We start from the raw sequence: 17,004 nt of genomic DNA, 5'->3' as shown, positions 1-17,004 counted from the left end.
AAATCACACCACGCTTGTTTATGTAGCACTCGCTGCTCCAGTGTGGTTTGCAAACATCACTGATAACTGTGCACATATGTGTGTATATATAGGGATTACTTCATCTATCATGCCTCCTGTTGGTTCTCTACTATTTTGTGAACTGTGACAGCTGTCTGCCAGCACATAACACCACCAAATAGTTTAGGGGGAGAGAAGGAAAGAATGTCCAATTAAAACTACAAGGGAAAATCAGCAAAGTAGAAAGTGATTAACCATGCAGGAATATCATGAGGGTACATGGTAATCTTCACTCCAACCACGAGTCACTGGGATTCTTGGGAATTGCTCAATATAAGGGAGTCACGGAAACTAAGGAATATGGGATGCTGTTTCTCTTTAAACATAGTCAGTCCCCAACTTTTGCCTAGAGAGGGTAAGCAGTAATTCCATACTACCTGGTTTTGAAACGGGTTACTATAGTGCATAAGCTTGACCTCAGCTAATCAAAATACAACTTGCCCACTTTATACTAGACCTTGAAAACTGCTAGGATAGCATAGCAGATTCTGGCTTAGCCTGCAAGTACCTGGAGGGGAGGACCCCTCGGTGTTTACACTTGTGTGCCTAATGCACTTTTGACAGGGCAGTCTTAATATATTAAGGAGGAAAATGTTTGAAAGGGCTTTTGTCAGGAATCAAGCATCTTGGCTTTATTTGACTTTCTTCTTATTCTGAAGCATTTTAGCAACTTTCTGTGAGTTTCTGAAACTTAGTAGCTTATAAACTATATAATCTTTTGTTGTCTCAGTTTCAGAATTAAGAAAACTGTTTGAACCAAACAACCAAGATTTTTTGGAAATGAAAAGGTAAAAAAAAAAGTCTTTGGCCTGTAAAACAAAACATACAGCTTGTTTTGTTACCTCCTCTTAGAAACTCTCCCCTCAGATCTTCAAAGATGCCTGATTTCACTTCTTTTTTCACATCTTTTTCAGAAAAGAGAGAATAGCTAGACGCTTAGAGGGAATTGAAAATGACACGCAACCGATGCTTCTACAAAACTGCCCAGGGTCAGTCACTCACCGTTTATTAGAGGAAGATACGCCAAGATATATGCGTGCAACTGATCCATACAGCCCCCACTTCGGTAAGTAGTAGGTAACAGTCTTGCATTGCTGAATTACTTCATGTTTACTACCATATCATTTGTGCAGTAATTGAGAAGGCTTTTGTAGAAGAGCTGTGGTTGGGGAGGATGGGGGTTAACTTGCCTTTTAATTCTTCAGTTGTCTTATTTGAAAAAGGTTGGTTATCCATATTGTTTTAAAGCAACAATAATTTGATATGAGGCACTCAAAGCATTATAACTAATATGCATTTCTTAACCAATTTGCATGTGTCTTTGGAGACGTAACTGCAAAAATGTGATGTGTCTGTGCAGCCACTAGTACACTTCAATTTGTAAAAACAATGGGAAGCTTTTAGTCCATTCTGTGAATGGTGGGATGGGGTACTCGGAGTTTTGGGATCAACTTGGTCATACATGTTGTACTTTTGACAGGAAGGTCAAATGAAGAGGAGGAAACTTCAGATTCTTCTGTAGAAAAACAACCCAGATCATCCAGATACCGAGCAGAAATCACAGGAGGTAATACAGAGCCTTTGTATAGTACAGGAAACATGGATGTCCAGGAACTAGAGTCAAAAGCAGAAAGAATAGCTAGGTACAAGGCAGAGAGGCGGCGCCAGCTGGCAGAAAAGTATGGATTATCTCTTGATTCTGATTTGGATTCTGACTACTCATCCAGATACACGCGGGCAAGGAAAGATCCTGACAGCGTGGAAAGAAAGGGAGTGAAAAGTGAAAGGCAAGATGATGACAACAAGGACTGTGGTTCCCTGTATTTGTCCAGGACTGAGACCAAGGAGTCAAAGAGTGTGATTTCTGAATCCAAACAGTACTCTAGCCATGAAAAAGATGGTGTTCCTGATAAAGAAGACCTTTCAAATGAAAAGAGCAATAGAAAAGTAGATGATGACAGTGCCATTAGACAGGCTTCTGACCCTTCAGCAACCTTAGATAGTTCTGTCTCCCTTTCACTTTCTGGCCGAGAATCTTCCTCCTATAATGAAGTGCCAATATCACCAAAGCAAACCCCCAGAGAGTCCCTTTCTTCACCAAAGCGGGCAGCCTCACCAATCCATTTGCAGAATGACCAGCCCTTGCACAGTAACATCAGACAAAGGTAAGCATGATCTGAATTTATTTTTTTATACAGTTGATTCCTTTGTCTTAATCACTTTCTGCAACTGCATCTACAGTATTTATGAGAATGTAACTATTACCCTTTGTCTTTGGATATCTCAGTCTGTGTTTGTTGGGTTTATTGAACCACATTGTGTTTCTGATACTAGGAAGCAGGTATCGATTTCTGTGACTAGTTATATCCTTGTTTTCCCTTTATATTTATAGAATTTATGTGAACGTTATACCCTTTGTCGGTGGGAGTGGAATAACTCATGTTTAAGATAGTTACACAAACTAGAAATTGAAGCAGTTATGATTCTAAATCTCCCTTTTTTTAAAATTTATTTAATAACATGGTAGAGCAAGCCTTTAACTTTTTCCTCTATATCCTGTAATTGTTTAGGTGGGGGTTTCCAAGTAAAGGCAAGTTGTTTCTCGGTGAAGATTTGAATAGCTTCATGACAGCTTCTACCCAAATAAAACAGGTCTTGGAGTTAAAAGCTGAAAAGTGTCAAGTCACTTGAAATAACAGCTGATTTGTTTTCCTGCTGTGAAAATGTAGAAACCTTTTTGAACTATGATAGTTAATCTTTCCGATAATACCGAGGTATATGTGTGAAGGGGAGAGTGAAAATTCAGTGCTGAATTTGGAAAACGTAGCCTCCCTCACAGTGTGCTGAATTACTTCAGATTTGACAAGTTTACTCCAGTAACAGGGTAACCAGATTCCTCCAGAAGAGGGGGGTTGGGGGAAGATTCACTAATTTTACGCTGTGATTTCACACTGTAGTGTGAAAACAGACTGTCAGAGTGTTACAGTGACTGGAAACAATGCGTGATTAAGAATTATTTAAAAGTATGATTTTCTTTAAGTGTGATTATTTATAGGTGGATAGATGGAAAATAATAACTGTAAACACTTGAGTTAAAATGTTGCAGCTACAAATGATGTCAGTTGTAACAAAATGTGATTGTAAAGACATCTGCATCAAGCTGAGTGGTGCTGACTCTAAAAAGCTGAAATGAACTGGCATAAATGGTACTGGTTATACTTGTTGGCTTTTTTTGCGGTAGGCTCAGAAACAAGCTACCTTGACTGGACTGCTTTATCCTTCCTATCAGAATCAGAAAACTTAATTCTTATTTGTTGTGGCTTTTCTTACTACCTCTCATAAGCGTACCTTAAAGTCTGAATGAGGAAGCAATCTTCCCTGTCAATGGTTAACCACCTCTGGGGGCGTGATGATGTCATCTGTTTGCAGTGCCAGTGAACTGCTCATATGTACTTAGCCACCTTTTTTTTGTTTAGCTTTAGTACATAGTGCATACAAGTAGTAGTTGATATTTTTTTTTTCATAGTTTTTCATAGTTCAGGTGAATTCTAATCCTGCTTGCTGCCTTGTGCATGGCTACATGGCTGTATGAGCTATCATTGGACTGTCCCAATTATCCCAAAATTTTAAGGGAATGTTGTCATTTCAAAAAAGCCAACAGAGGGAAAGTCAGTCAACATACTTAGGAAGTACTATCTTATGTTTAGTTCATCTTTTAAGCTTACAATTCTGCTCCTGCAGTAAGGAGAATAGTCATCTCGGGGTGATCCATACAACTGAGACCAGAGTTGTACTGAAACTCCTTGAGCTGGCTAGGTTATTCCAGGCCACAAAACATTTGTCTCAACTCAAATACTACAAAATATTATCCCTTATCTTCAAATGGTCAATTTGAGATAAATCTCTTGACTAATCCGATTACTAATAGGAAGGGATATTGGAGCAATGGACCTTTGGCAGGTTGTTTTCTTGTTTTACAAGATGAAGGAAGGGACAATGTTTTCAGCCTTAGGAAAGCAAAGAGAATAGCCAAGAATGTGACTGCTGCAGTGTAAAAAGGGGTTTTATTTTCTTTACTCTCATAATGCAATTCTAGTCCCTGTTTCTGTGAAGGGAAAAACCAGTGTAATGACTTCCAGGTTGTTCTCTCTTCCAGCTCGGGGGAAGTTGCAGTGCATGTAGCATTGCAATGGCATTTGCCCCAGGGATAGCAGTTGCCCTGCTGAAACAGCATGCTGGCTACGAGAGAAACTTGATTCTGCACATTCACAGATTAGCCTTTAATGTGGAGAAATCAGGTCTCCTTATAAAGCTCTTTCACCTTTAGCTCACCAGTGTGCATTTTCCTAATGCAGCTCTATAAACCAGTTACAAGTTCAGGCTGAGCAGGCTGAAAGCATTATCAAATCATTATCACATCATTCACAAATTCCAGCTCTTTCTTTTTAAAGCTGCCACTTCTGGCATTACTTATTTTTTAATAATAAGAGATGCTGCAAAAGTTGGGCAGAAGAGAAATAATTAAGGGAACAGTGTTCCTAATGGGAGCATACTCTTTCATTTGTTAGAAGTTACATGTTCCTTTGAGTTCTACTGGTGTGTGAAACACTGAAAGATCAGCTGTGTTTGGCAAGTGCGGGAGACAGGCCCCTTTTGCAAGGTCTTCTGTTTTTTGAGACTTAGTTGTTCTCCGTTTCCAGACAATGAAATGGTAAGATCCATTTTCAGGTGGGTCCTGGTGTTAGGACAGTTCAAAGTGGTGGTGTGGTATGGTAGTTTTCATGTCTCTGCTCTGCAGCAATGCCATATAACAAATGAGTAGCAGGAATAAGTCATAACTTAATACAAATTGTTGACTGCATTATCACTGATTTCAAACTCTTTCTGGACTAGGCCTGGGTCTGTATTTGTAACACAGGTTTCCCACAATTATTGTCTGTCTTACATTTGAAAGAAATCATCTACACCCACCAAGATGTGGTATAGCTCTTACAGCAGCTGGGTTTAAACGTAGGATTTGGTCTCTTGTTTGGATTCACATGTAGGCAGTAGGTGGAATTTTAAAGGCTAAGTTGCCAAGAGCTCGTACTTCATTTTAATACCCCTGACAACTTCCAGTGCCAGTCCTTGCTCACCGGTGTGATATTCAGAAATTTAAGAATAAATTCTCAGAAACTCTTGTCCCTATTTCTGAGTGGTAAAGAAGTCATTGCCTATTTTTGTGTGGTCTGTTTAAAGTTACTGTGTGGTAGTCTCCTATAAGGCCATTTGCAGAAGCAAAGTAAGGGCTAACGTCAGCTTTCTGTGTGGTTGCTGTTTTGAAGTCAGTTCCACATTGTATCAGTTGCAAAATTGTTCTTGTTAAATTTAAATTTGCTGAGTTCAAATTGAAAAATAAAGGCAGCTTGCTTTGGAATACATACGAAGGCTTTGCGACTTCGGCCCTAAGAAGATTTAATAATTAATCCTGTTATCCATCACTGAGAAAGCAACAAAGTGCTGAGAAGGTATCATTTGACATTGTCTGCATTTGGCTGCTGAAGTGGCTGATTAAACTCAAAACATGGCTTGTGTTCTGTGTTGACTGCTCTCTTCAAAGGATGAATGATCAAGTGCAAATAATTGCTGCTTGGGCCATGCCCACTGTAAAAATGTGCCAAAGTACACATTTAGAGATGAGAAGGAAGTTTGCTGGCTTGGAAGCAAAGCCAGCTACTGGGTCAGCTCCTGTGAAAGGATTTTACCCCCTATTTGGTCACCTCCTTTAGGAATTCAAAACCACTTGGAAAAACAAAAGGGATTTTAACAGTTGGTGTTTGATTTTGCTCTATGCTTGATTTTGGTAAGATGACAACTGTAGGTGAGTTCTTCAAGTTTAAACTTATTTGCCATAAATGCACTGTTTTCTTAAGAACAGTCATTGATTTGACCTTTTTCAACTATTTTTATTAAAAGAGCAATTGAAAAATTGAAGTGGATGACCTGGAGCTTAATTTTCATCCCACATGGCTTTACTGCAATGCCGGGAGTTCTGTAGCTGTAGGTAATGACAAGCAGCCAGGCTGTTTTCCTCTCCAGGGAGTTTGTTTGTAAACATTAGTGTGGTGGGACAGCCTGTGCTTGCAAGGTTAATAGCATCTGATGTGATCTGCTGTTGCTGAGGGACTGTAGGTGAAAGGTGGGTATTAGGCAAGTGAGGAAGTAAAACCCTAAGGAAGGGTTTTTCCTACATAAACCCTTCAAACTGACCTGCACTGACAAATAGCAAAGATCAGATGTGTAGTTGCTTTCACTTCTCAAATTTTGGACAACGTACACTTGGTAAATTTACCTTTGCAGAATATTTCACATTTGGAACACTCTGTAGATATTGGTGGAATTTAATATGATTGTTTCAATTTGATTAATGTGCTGTGCTTTTATTTGCATGAAGAGTCTGCTGTGTAATTGAGTAATTAGGAATCAAAAAAAGTGGTGGGGAGGGAAGATTGGGAGAAACAATGGGAGCATGCACTGAGATCTCAAATTACCTCAAGTTCTGTTTTCTGTAGTAGTGCAGGGAAAGCAAAACCTGAATGGTTTCTTCAGAAAGATTCGGAAGGAGACACGCCTTCACTTATCAGCTGGCCCTCCAGGTATCATACAACGTAGCTGCGTGGCTAACAGTCAGATCTATTTCCCTCTTTCTTTCCCTTAACACTTGCCTTTAATTTTCCTTTAACACCAAGTTAGAAAGTTGCTTCTTGTGGATAAACAGCTGTTGAAACTTTTCTGAAGCATCTGCTTTTATTGTAATTTACGACCAGTTGGCATTTGGATGAAGTACAAATGCCCCCCGCTTCTTCCATAGCTACTATTTTATTCTGGCTTCCACTAGTTTTTGTAACTTCTTATTTTAATACCACTTTGTCCTCTGGAAACCAGCAGATTTTTGTACCACGCACATGCATCCTAGCATTCCCTATGGTTAATTCCTTGAATTCTAAAGGGGATGATACAAGAGAAGTAAAAAAAATGTATATTGAAAAGTAAAGCAAGATCTTGCTCAGAGCTACAAGCAGCTGCTTTCTCCCGGTTTGGTAACACTTACAGTTAGCCCACCATGAGAAGCATTGCAGTAAGACTTTTCCATGTTCCTGATTAAAGTAATTCTTGTAACCCAGTACTAACATCAGTGTGGATGTTCTGGAAAATGTTTGGTACATGTAGTTTAAAGAATAAATTTTTCAGACTGAACACACTTTCTGTGCTTAAGTAGCTGAGAAGTTTCCCTGATAAGTGCGCCCATCCTCAGAGGTAAGAAACACCAAAACATTAGGAAGGTTGGTGTTTCAGATAACTTTGGATATCCTGAATTATTCTCTCAGATATTCGTTTGCTTTTTTTTTTTTCCCCTAAATCTTGCTTCTTTTTTAATAATGTAAATGTCAAAAAGTCTGTTGGTAGCAAGCCTGGAATTGCACATACTTTGAGCTGGATTACTTACTTTGATATAAAGAGCTAATCTCCTATTGTGCTTGAGTTTCTGTCCTTCCTCAAAATCAAAATAATTTTTTATACCCGTTGGGGAGTGGAGGAAGGTCAGGGCTTTTGTTTGTAAGACTGTGTGTGTGATATTTAGAAACGCTCACCGTGGAAGCTGCCCAAACACTCAGCGTGGCTGTAAAAGTGCTGGGGAGCTTACCTGCAGTTGTAGCCCTGGAGCAAGGGCTGCCCCCCAGCACCAGGTCTTGCCTTCCCTTAGTCCTGATGCATTAAGTGCCTAAAGCCACAGTACGACCGTTTTGCATGGATGTTACACAAGTCTAGAGGTGTCTCTAGAAAATACACTGAAGTAAGGTAACTTTTGGGAGCATTCCTTTGAGTTTTGCATGTTAGAATGTAACGAAACATTTTAAAACAGAATGCCTGGGGGGGTTTTTTGTTTGTTTGTTTAAACCTTTTTCTCCCCTGCAAGCTCTGTGCAGAGCAACAGCCATGCCATAGTTCAACTTTGGGCTTTAAGGCTTGCACTTGTGACATTTTTTCTCAGTTAACTGAAGCGGGTTACGCTACATCTAACAGTTTAGGTGTCTGATGTGAGACAAATCACAAATAAGAAAGTCTCTGACAAAACATCTGAGGGGCTGGGGGGGAGTTAACATGGTTTTGCATCCCTTTCCCAATGCAACATCATCTTCATATATGGCTTAAGCTGCCCACTGTTTAGAGGTCCTCAAAAATCTGACTACACACATGATTGCCAATGGAATTTGCAATTTTAGGCTGAACCCAACACTTTGATAATATAAAAACCAGTTTTGATCATCTTGTTTGTTTGAGACTATGGGTATGTGCTGTTTGACAAATGCTGTTGTGACCTCATGGGAATGTGGTGAACGTTCTCAGAGCTTGCTCAGTTACCTTCTCAGGAGTCATGCATGTTCGAGGGCCTGTGAATCACTTGAATGTTTTTTGAGCATTGCTACTGCTAAGGTTCCAGGGGGAGGAAGGGGTTGCATCATAAGATTGCTTTCTTTTTTGTATTGATTGATTTTTATTTTAATATGATGTTGCTGTCTGTACCCACAGTAGGTGTCTGTGTTCCTTCCCAGATTGGGTATTGCTGTTCACAGCTTTAATCCTTTTTCTTTCTTAAAGAGTAAAAGTTAGAGAAAAACTGGTGAAAGAGGAAAGTGCTCGTGGAAGCCCTGAACTTGGCACAGACACAGTATCTCAGAGAAAATCCCATCCCGTGCCAGCCCACTACATGCCTCTTCAGACAGAAACGTCTGCCTTTGATAGGGTTATAAATCAGCCCATCAGTTCGGTCCGCCAACCAATACATGGCTATATTCAGCCTGCTGGCATCGCACACACGGCTCAGCTGATGGCCACAGAAGAACCAGCAAACATCTCTGTTGGCAGCTGCCTCCTACCAGACAGTGCTGGCCTCTTGACAAAATCATCGGCACCCACTGCGTCGGAGAGTGAAAAGAAAGAGGCGCTTGGTTATGGAGCAAAGCCTGATGAAGAAGATTCCTTGGTGGGAGAACAGGCTTCCAAAGGCAGAAGACCAATTTTGCCATCTGAGATTCGCAAGCAAGGGAAGAACCATGAAGGCCTCTTAGGAGGAGGAGAGTTGGACATCTCTGTGGGGAGTTCCTCTTTCACAAGCAAGCTGAAAGTTAATTCGGAAGTTCAGAGAGAGCTGGAATGCAGTAAGAGGCAGGCTCCTGAGCAGCAGTTGAAGACCCCTGAGAACGTGGAACGGAGCGAAGCTGTTATGTACATACAGAGCGGGTCTGTATCGCAGCCTGCCAAGGCAAAAGCTCCTGTTCGGAAAGTGTCGACAGCCAAGCATAAAGTCCTGACTCGCTCAATGTCTGACTATACTGTGGCTCCCAAGCTAGAAGCTTTTAAAAGTAAGGAGAGCATGGAGGCAAATGCACCAAACGGTGAGATTGGCATGGTTGACACAAAAGTGTCTGTTGCCCAACTTCGTAATGTCTTTCTGGAGACTGCTAATGCCAACAAGAAAACGGAACTGTAGGTGACATTTCAGACGTATTTTTGTGTGAAACTTGCACGTCCTTGGCAAAAAATTACACACACTCAACAGCAGTTTTGTGTCGGCACTTACAGCACACAGCTTAGCTCTCACCAGTGTGTACTGGAGGCTGAGATGGTTTGAATCCCGCTTTTGTGCTTCTGCTTGCTAGTGCAAGTTGTGATGTGGGGTAGCTGGAATGTCTATGTCTGCGCATGTTACCGGAGGAGCATGCCGAGTGGTCTCTAGTGAATTGTGGAGATGCTTACATCTGTGCTTTACTTCTCTCTTGTATTTTCTTTTCTATGCGCCTTCTATCATGTGATTTAAAAGTGAATCTCGGTTTGAGATGGCAACGGCAGGTAGCACTTTGTCTGCCAATGGTGACCGTGAAAGAGGGCCACGAAAGCTGAGGCGCTATTTTTCTCCTGGTGAAAATAGAAAGACTTCTGAACGATTTAAAACTCAACCTATAACGTCAGCAGAACGAAAGGAGACAGATAGGTAGGCACGTATGTAGCTCTGTGTAGCATTCTCTTGCAGGTAGACGTGAACAAGCTTGTGAAAGGACTTTGTTCATTTATTAGCATAAAGTTTTTGCAAGGTTATTGTTTTTCTTCAAGAACAATCAAGGATTTGTTATATCTTATAAAATAAAAACCACAACACCACTGACAAAACCAATCTGTTGCAAATTCCCCCCCCTTTCAATGGTGAACAGTGAATCATCATAAAGTGTTATAGCTGTCTTGTTCTGTCTAATGATAAATGCTTTTGTCTGTTTTTATAGAGAGTGTCCATCTACTCTGCTTTATCGTTTACTTTTTTGTAAACAACCAAAGCTACATATTTTATATTAAAAGAGCTGACAGCAAATCTTAGACTTTTATCTTCTGCAAGATGAACTGGAAATCATTTTCCTTTACTGTATTTAAGTTTGGCTGCAATTGCTTGCCTTTCTGCTTTATTAAAGGATATCAAAATGGCAACTGTTGAAACTTGAAAAATACATAAAGTATTCTCACTCTTAAGACTTCTGAGGTCCTGCTGCTTCAGACGGAGTTTGAATTTAATTTTTGATGTCTCGTTTCTGACTAATTTCTCTTTGTTTGATAATTTTTCACTAGGTCAATTTTGAGTGCAGAAATACCAACTGCTGATGGTATGTTACTATACTATTTTCTAAGGAAGAAATGGGAGCAAATGTGTTTTGTTTTAACTGAAGAACTATTTGATAATGTAAACAAAGTCCACTTGAAAAAAACTATCATTACCCTTCGTCTGTTTGAAGTACAACTTTTCCTTGGGCCATGTCTACTGCAGACTTGAGTTCAAAATCATTTAAGTCCAAAAGTCTGTCTATGGATACCAAACTTCATATGGGAGACTTGGTGCTTTCAACATTGTGGTTTTTTTTTTTTTCTGATACAGACTATAAATAAGATAGTTGATAGGGAAAAAAAAAAAACCAGCATGGTTTAATCAGTGATCTAGGATGGAAAACTAAAAAAGCTTGTACTCTAGTGTGAAACTGATAATGGTAATATGTTTCTAGCTAAGGAAGTTGCAAGATGCTGGTTATTAAATTATATAATTTAGTCTGCCATCTTGTCTTTCCCTCCTGTCCTCTCTTGTGGCAAGTCTGGCACAAATTAAGTAGGTAATCTCATGAGTAGCTAAATTTAGATTTAATGCCTTATGCTATTTGAAAGCTGATATTCTCTGCAGCTTTGTGATGCTGGCCCTTGGATCTGTAGGATGCTGATTTCAGCTCTTAAAGATACCAGTTGAGCCTCTGAAAAATGGGGCCACAAACAGGGTATTCAGAACGACCAGCTTCCAGGCAAAAACAGTTGTATGGTCAGCCAGTAGATGTTCTATACAGCAGGATTATTACTTACCCTTAAGACAATCTTTGAGTCTAATTATTTCCTTAGTCCATGGTTATCATAGACTGATTATTCGTAAAAGGTAGTTTGGATAACTTGAATGCACAATAACTTTCCTGAAGACAAGTCTCTTGTTCTCAAATCATGTTAAGAATTTTCTTCTGATGCGATACATGTAAATACAAGTAAAGTTTATACAATTTGAATCATGGTAAGTCTTCATTAAAAGGGAGTAGTAGCCAGTTTATTTGCTGGTAGTGCTTCTTGTCCTAGCAAAACATCATTTTTGAGGGGTTCAGAAATCATTCAGTCAAAAAAAAAAACCACCCTGCACCCAATATGAGCTTGATCCATTACATTCCTCATTTTTTTTCTCCTTTGTTTAGACGAAGAAAAATTGGATGACCGAGCCAAACTAAGCGTAGCTGCAAAGAGGTTGCTTTTTCGGGTAAGTACTACATTTTCTGAATAAGAATGCCGACTTAAACATTTCATATATAAGATGCTGAAGATCCCAAAGTGTGTTAGAATGACGTGTAGTGCAGTTAGCCAAGTCCAAGCTATTTAACTTTTTTTTACTTCATCTCACCTACCTACACAGTAGACTTACTGCTCTAAAGCCTTCCTTCAGACTCTAATTTAGAGACATGTCGTTAGTTGCAACTCAGTGATGGCTACTATGCAATTACATCCTGCTTCTAATTCAGAGATGAGCCTGTAGGAAGTTTACTGCTTAGCATGCAAGAAAGCTAAAAAGAAAGTACTGTTTTAGAACTTTTCTTCCATGATTTTAATTATATGTCCTCTTAGGAAATGGAAAAATCATTTGAAATGAAAAATATTCCTAAACCACCTACAAGAAGTTCAGCAGTGGAGAGAAGATTGCGGCGTTTGCAGGATAGGTCGCACACACAACCAATTACCAGTGAGGAAGTGGTCATTGCGGCGACGTAAGTCTTGTACCTATGTTGGCTCTAACTTTGGTTCCGTCTTTTAAATCTGGGAATAAGATCCATATATATGGTGTTTACAGCTTTGTAGCAAGGAAAACATTCATTTTTAAGGGCCAACTTCCTTGAGAACCACAGGGGAAACTATATTGAAATTCTTTCTTAGAAGTAGAGAGACTACTAGAGCATAACTTGTATGAACTGTAATTTGGCAGAAAGTTTATGAACCTGTAGATTAGGTAAATGGGATTAATCGTAGCATTGGTTTGTAACTCAAATGAAAAAGGTCCTTTGACCGCTGAGGGAAATCTGCACAATTTCTTCTGGAATGTATTTTTTGGAATGTAATTTTTTGGAAATGGGTTTCTTGCGCTCTGATTGGACATCATGATATTTTCCTGAAAAAAGGGGAGTGATTTTTGAGGAAAATTGAACAAAGGTGAATGGATGTTCACTTAATCATCTACTAAAAGGTAGTTTATGTTACAGGTAATGAGTAACTTAAGAGACAGCCTGTTTGCTCCTCTAGGCTTTTAGTTCTTTCAAAGTATTTGAAGTTATTTTGCAAAGGTCGCAGCAGATAATTCAGTTACTTAAAAATCGTTGCTGTTTGGTTTTTTTCTGTTTTGGTTTGGTTTGGTTTTTGGTCTTTTCTGTAGTTAACACTTAATGTATTGCTTTTCTTAATGCTTTTTTCTTCTCTCTCCCTGTGAATTTTCCCTCCTTGGCAATTCTTTAAAGTGAATCTACCCCTGCTTCACGTTCTGTGAATACCCACACAGTAGTGACCAGAGTACCTAGTCCCACTGTAGTTAAGAGCACTGTACAACCTATCAGGTACTGGGGGGGATAAACATGCATGTTACATGGACCACAAGATTCCTCAGTAGCAGATGCATCTTTAGAGTCTTGAATGCCTTTTCAGTGTGTCAAGTCAAGTTTCAAGGATATTTAAAACATTTGTCAACTTCATTTATGTTTGCATGATAAAACGCAGCTTTGTTTTGTCACGCATCTGTTTACAGGACCTTCTAACCACACTTACCTGTTCTAGAAACAGATTCTTTGTGAAAGAAACTAACACGCATGTGAGCAAACCTAGCGGAACCCTCTTTGCTCTTGTACTTTTTTTTATATATAGTAATGTCACCGGCAGATGAGAATACCAAAGCTGGGTGCTTGATTTCACAAGCAGTACATATCCTCTTTGTCTGTCTCTACATATATGTTTTTTAGCTTGCAAAATTAAAGGAAGGATAAGAAATTGCACCACCTATAGGTAAAGTTGCAGAATACTCTTTGTTCTGAATGAGAGAATTTTAGCAGAGACCACAACAGGGGAGGGAGGGGGGAAAAAAGAGAATATTGCTAATTCCATAATTGTGGCTGAATCTAGAGGTGAATAAAAATATATTATTGTAGAGACAAATGCAGTTACAGCTTTTATGAATGAATGTGTCTACCTTCAGCATTGGTCAAACAATCTTCAAAGTCAATGGACTATATTTCAAAACTATTTTCCGTTGTTGAGTTACCACAGATAACTCAAAAGAAAAGTCTGAATTCTGTTCCACTTCAAATTATAAGAGACATTACAATTTGTGCTAACCTAAAGGCACCACTAACTTGGAGTTTAAATCCATCTTTTAAATTTCTTTTATCATACATGCTCCACGAACTATTTCTAATACAATTGAATGTTAGTAAATTGCACTGTAGGCCCCGTGTTCTACAGCAGGCATCTTAAATGTCTCTCCGTAGCTCTGTATTCTCTATGAAGAGATTGGTCTGAGAAGTCCTTCTTCAATCTTGAGTTCCCCTTTAAAAAATTGTTGTGCCCTAATTAAATGAATTTGTGAATGCAAATTTAACTTCTTTTTAAATCTTCAGCTGTTGAATCAGAATTCATCATGCCAATGTTGAACCACTGCATAACCACTCAGGCTGCTGTATTACATTGGCTATTGTGCTTCACGTGCAGTTCTTCTGCTTCTGTCAGGTTGAGATTTTAAACCATCGCAATGGCTTCTTCAGAACTTATTTCCAGCTCTCTTTCTTCAGCTTGCAGGCATCAGCACACCAAAAAATTTTAGCTAAAGAGGAGATAAGAGCAGCCAAAGAGGCAATGGGGCAAGATCAGTCCGATGAACCAGATTCTTCCACCTTAAGTTTGGCAGAAAAGATGGCTTTGTTTAACAAACTGTCTCAACCAGTGTCCAGGGCCATCTCCACAAGGAGTCGAGGAGATATGAGACACAGGAGAACGAATGCTCGTTACCAGACTCAGCCAGTCACTCTTGGAGAAGTTGAGCAGGTAAGTGCAATCTTAGCTCTTTTTCATTTGTTTCTTTTTATTGGAGAAACCAGCTTCAGCGTAAGATGCCGTAACAGCTGGCCTTTGCTTTGCTCTGAGTTACACACTGGGGTCATGACATATTTGCAGGAAAAAGCTTGTCAGGAAGCAGTCTTCTGACACTGAGAAACAACATCCTCTAAGATGTTCTCTGGTGTGGTTTTATTTTTTAAGTAATACAAGAATATATTGTTTTCCTGATTAGTATATGCGGTACCTTTCACACTGTCTTTTCTGGTAGAATATTACATGTCTTCTAAAAGTAAATTTCTGACCAGAGAGGTAAAATATGTGACACACATCACTGTGCTTTAGATGTATTTACAGCAAATTTCGGAGCTTTCTTGTGAGAAACTTCCAGGCTCTTTCCTAAAAACACCACATATTTCCATTATTAATTAGGACATATTCTGTCGGTTTCCTCTAGGAGAGGGGATTGATCTTTTGTTTTGGTTTGGTTTTTGTTTGTTTGTTTTTGGGCTTTTTTCCCTTAAAAGCATAATACTTCTGAAATTCTGAAAAAATGAAATTATTTAATATGTGTAGTGAAATTGGGCGTCCTGTTCTGGAATCCTTCATATAACTGGAATGGCAAAGGAATGCCTTTTTAGCGCAGTTTGAGCAGAAGATGGTCCTGCAGTGGTTGTTCAGAGCTGACGTTCACAATAGCAGAAACATCAGCCCCTCAGTGTTACAGCTTTAAAAGAAACAACTTTAGCAGTGAAGCACAACTTGTATGCATGTCATATTTCTAGGGGTTTGGATCAATCCAAGTGTTAGAAAGTTCCTACCTTTGTCTTTCTATAGGCTTCATTCATGATTATACATTTCCCATATTATAGAATAGTGACAAGGCAGGATTTCTAACCATATTGGTGCAAAGCAGTACAGATGTATAATTGTACTTGATGTAGGCATGAAGTAGTAGTAGATATTTGGCAAATTTATTTTAGCAAGTTTTTCACACCTTCCACAGTCCTCTTTCCATTCGTTTTCCATATGCCAACCGCTGTCACAGCCTGGCCTTTAATGATTGTGTCACTAACTTGTTTGGGGGCCAGGAGGATGATCAACAGAAATGGGCTGAAGCAGATGGGGAAAAAGCCAGTGACTTTAGTTTTTTAGTCTTTTACAAAACAAACTTGCTCTTCAAGCAAGGAAACACAGAGGAAGCATGTTTTGTCATCTCTTTCTGAACCTAAGAAAAACAACCAGAGTTGACTCTGGGCCAAGTTCCATGGGAGTGTATTTTCACAAAGACTTTCTATAGTGAACTGCTCATTTGGTATGTTGGGATGTTTTGAGGTGCAGTTACAGTTTTTCTAGGAAGAAACAAAAGAAAGTTACCAAAATAGATAGCTAGAAGGTATGTTACTGAGATACATAATTGCAATTGTAAATATCTTGTAATTAAAGCTGAAATCCATTTGCTGATCTCCTCTAAATTTCTAATTCTGATAGATGCAATGGAAAAAGAATAAACTGGTAACTATTTTCTTCATCTTTCTTTGCAGTCTTTGAGCTAGTGTGGTAGTCTTTGCTCTGCTTTATGATTTGTTTAATGAATGACTGTGTTGTCCGTGTTTTATGGAATTTGCATGTGCATTTTAAGTTTTCAGTTGATTTCTTCCTACTGGTGTGATTTTTGTCTTTCCCTTTTGCATGCAGTCCACTAGCCCTGCAATTTAAGAAAACAACAAAAAAAGCCAAACAAAAAACCTCTCTTGATGTGTGTGAAGGCATGTTTGTCAGTCTCTTTCATTGCTTTTGTCTCCTTTGGAGAAGACAAAGCCAAGCTCTGCATTTCAGAAAAGTTCTGCATCTTAACTGTCTCTAGGAAAATGTTTATAAAATTATTGGTTTAGATGAATATAGGATATAATTGTTCCATTGTGGAGGCCAGGAAAGCAATTTGGAGGGTTTTTTAATATGCTGCTTAGATTCAAATACTTTGCTGAGAGGCGTTCGTGGCAGGTAATGTTTATATTTGTAAAAGTCTTAGACCAACAGTCCTCTCTGCATCTTAACTGTCTCTAGGAAAATGTTTATAAAATTATTGGTTTAGATGAATATAGGATATAATTGTTCCATTGTGGAGGCCAGGAAAGCAATTTGGAGGGTTTTTTAATATGCTGCTTAGATTCAAATACTTTGCTGAGAGGCGTTCGTGGCAGGTAATGTTTATATTTGTAAAAGTCTTAGACCAACAGTCCTCTCTGAAGG

The 17,004-nt window shown here is 39.1% G+C and overlaps 1 protein-coding gene across 1 annotated transcript in view; it reads left to right on the top strand.

Annotated features, from left to right (window-relative positions):
* LOC104507303 (supervillin-like) overlaps window positions 1-17,004 on the top strand; it is a gene marked incomplete at its 3' end in the record, with an annotated part of 51,157 nt that overhangs the window by 9,916 nt on the left and 24,237 nt on the right. Inside the window, exons 3-14 of the mRNA XM_010148537.1 lie at window positions 791-848; window positions 975-1,126; window positions 1,541-2,225; window positions 6,612-6,695; window positions 8,701-9,588; window positions 9,923-10,093; window positions 10,717-10,751; window positions 11,865-11,926; window positions 12,289-12,428; window positions 13,170-13,265; window positions 14,490-14,742; window positions 16,243-16,266. Of these exons, the coding sequence (XP_010146839.1) occupies window positions 841-848; window positions 975-1,126; window positions 1,541-2,225; window positions 6,612-6,695; window positions 8,701-9,588; window positions 9,923-10,093; window positions 10,717-10,751; window positions 11,865-11,926; window positions 12,289-12,428; window positions 13,170-13,265; window positions 14,490-14,742; window positions 16,243-16,266 (2,598 nt within the window). The remainder of the gene's footprint in view (window positions 1-790; window positions 849-974; window positions 1,127-1,540; window positions 2,226-6,611; window positions 6,696-8,700; window positions 9,589-9,922; window positions 10,094-10,716; window positions 10,752-11,864; window positions 11,927-12,288; window positions 12,429-13,169; window positions 13,266-14,489; window positions 14,743-16,242; window positions 16,267-17,004) is intronic.

This window comes from Eurypyga helias, unplaced genomic scaffold, assembly GCF_000690775.1.
Source record: "Eurypyga helias isolate BGI_N326 unplaced genomic scaffold, ASM69077v1 scaffold15373, whole genome shotgun sequence".
NCBI lineage: Eukaryota > Metazoa > Chordata > Aves > Eurypygiformes > Eurypygidae > Eurypyga > Eurypyga helias.
This window is presented reverse-complemented; position numbering and strand designations above follow the sequence as displayed.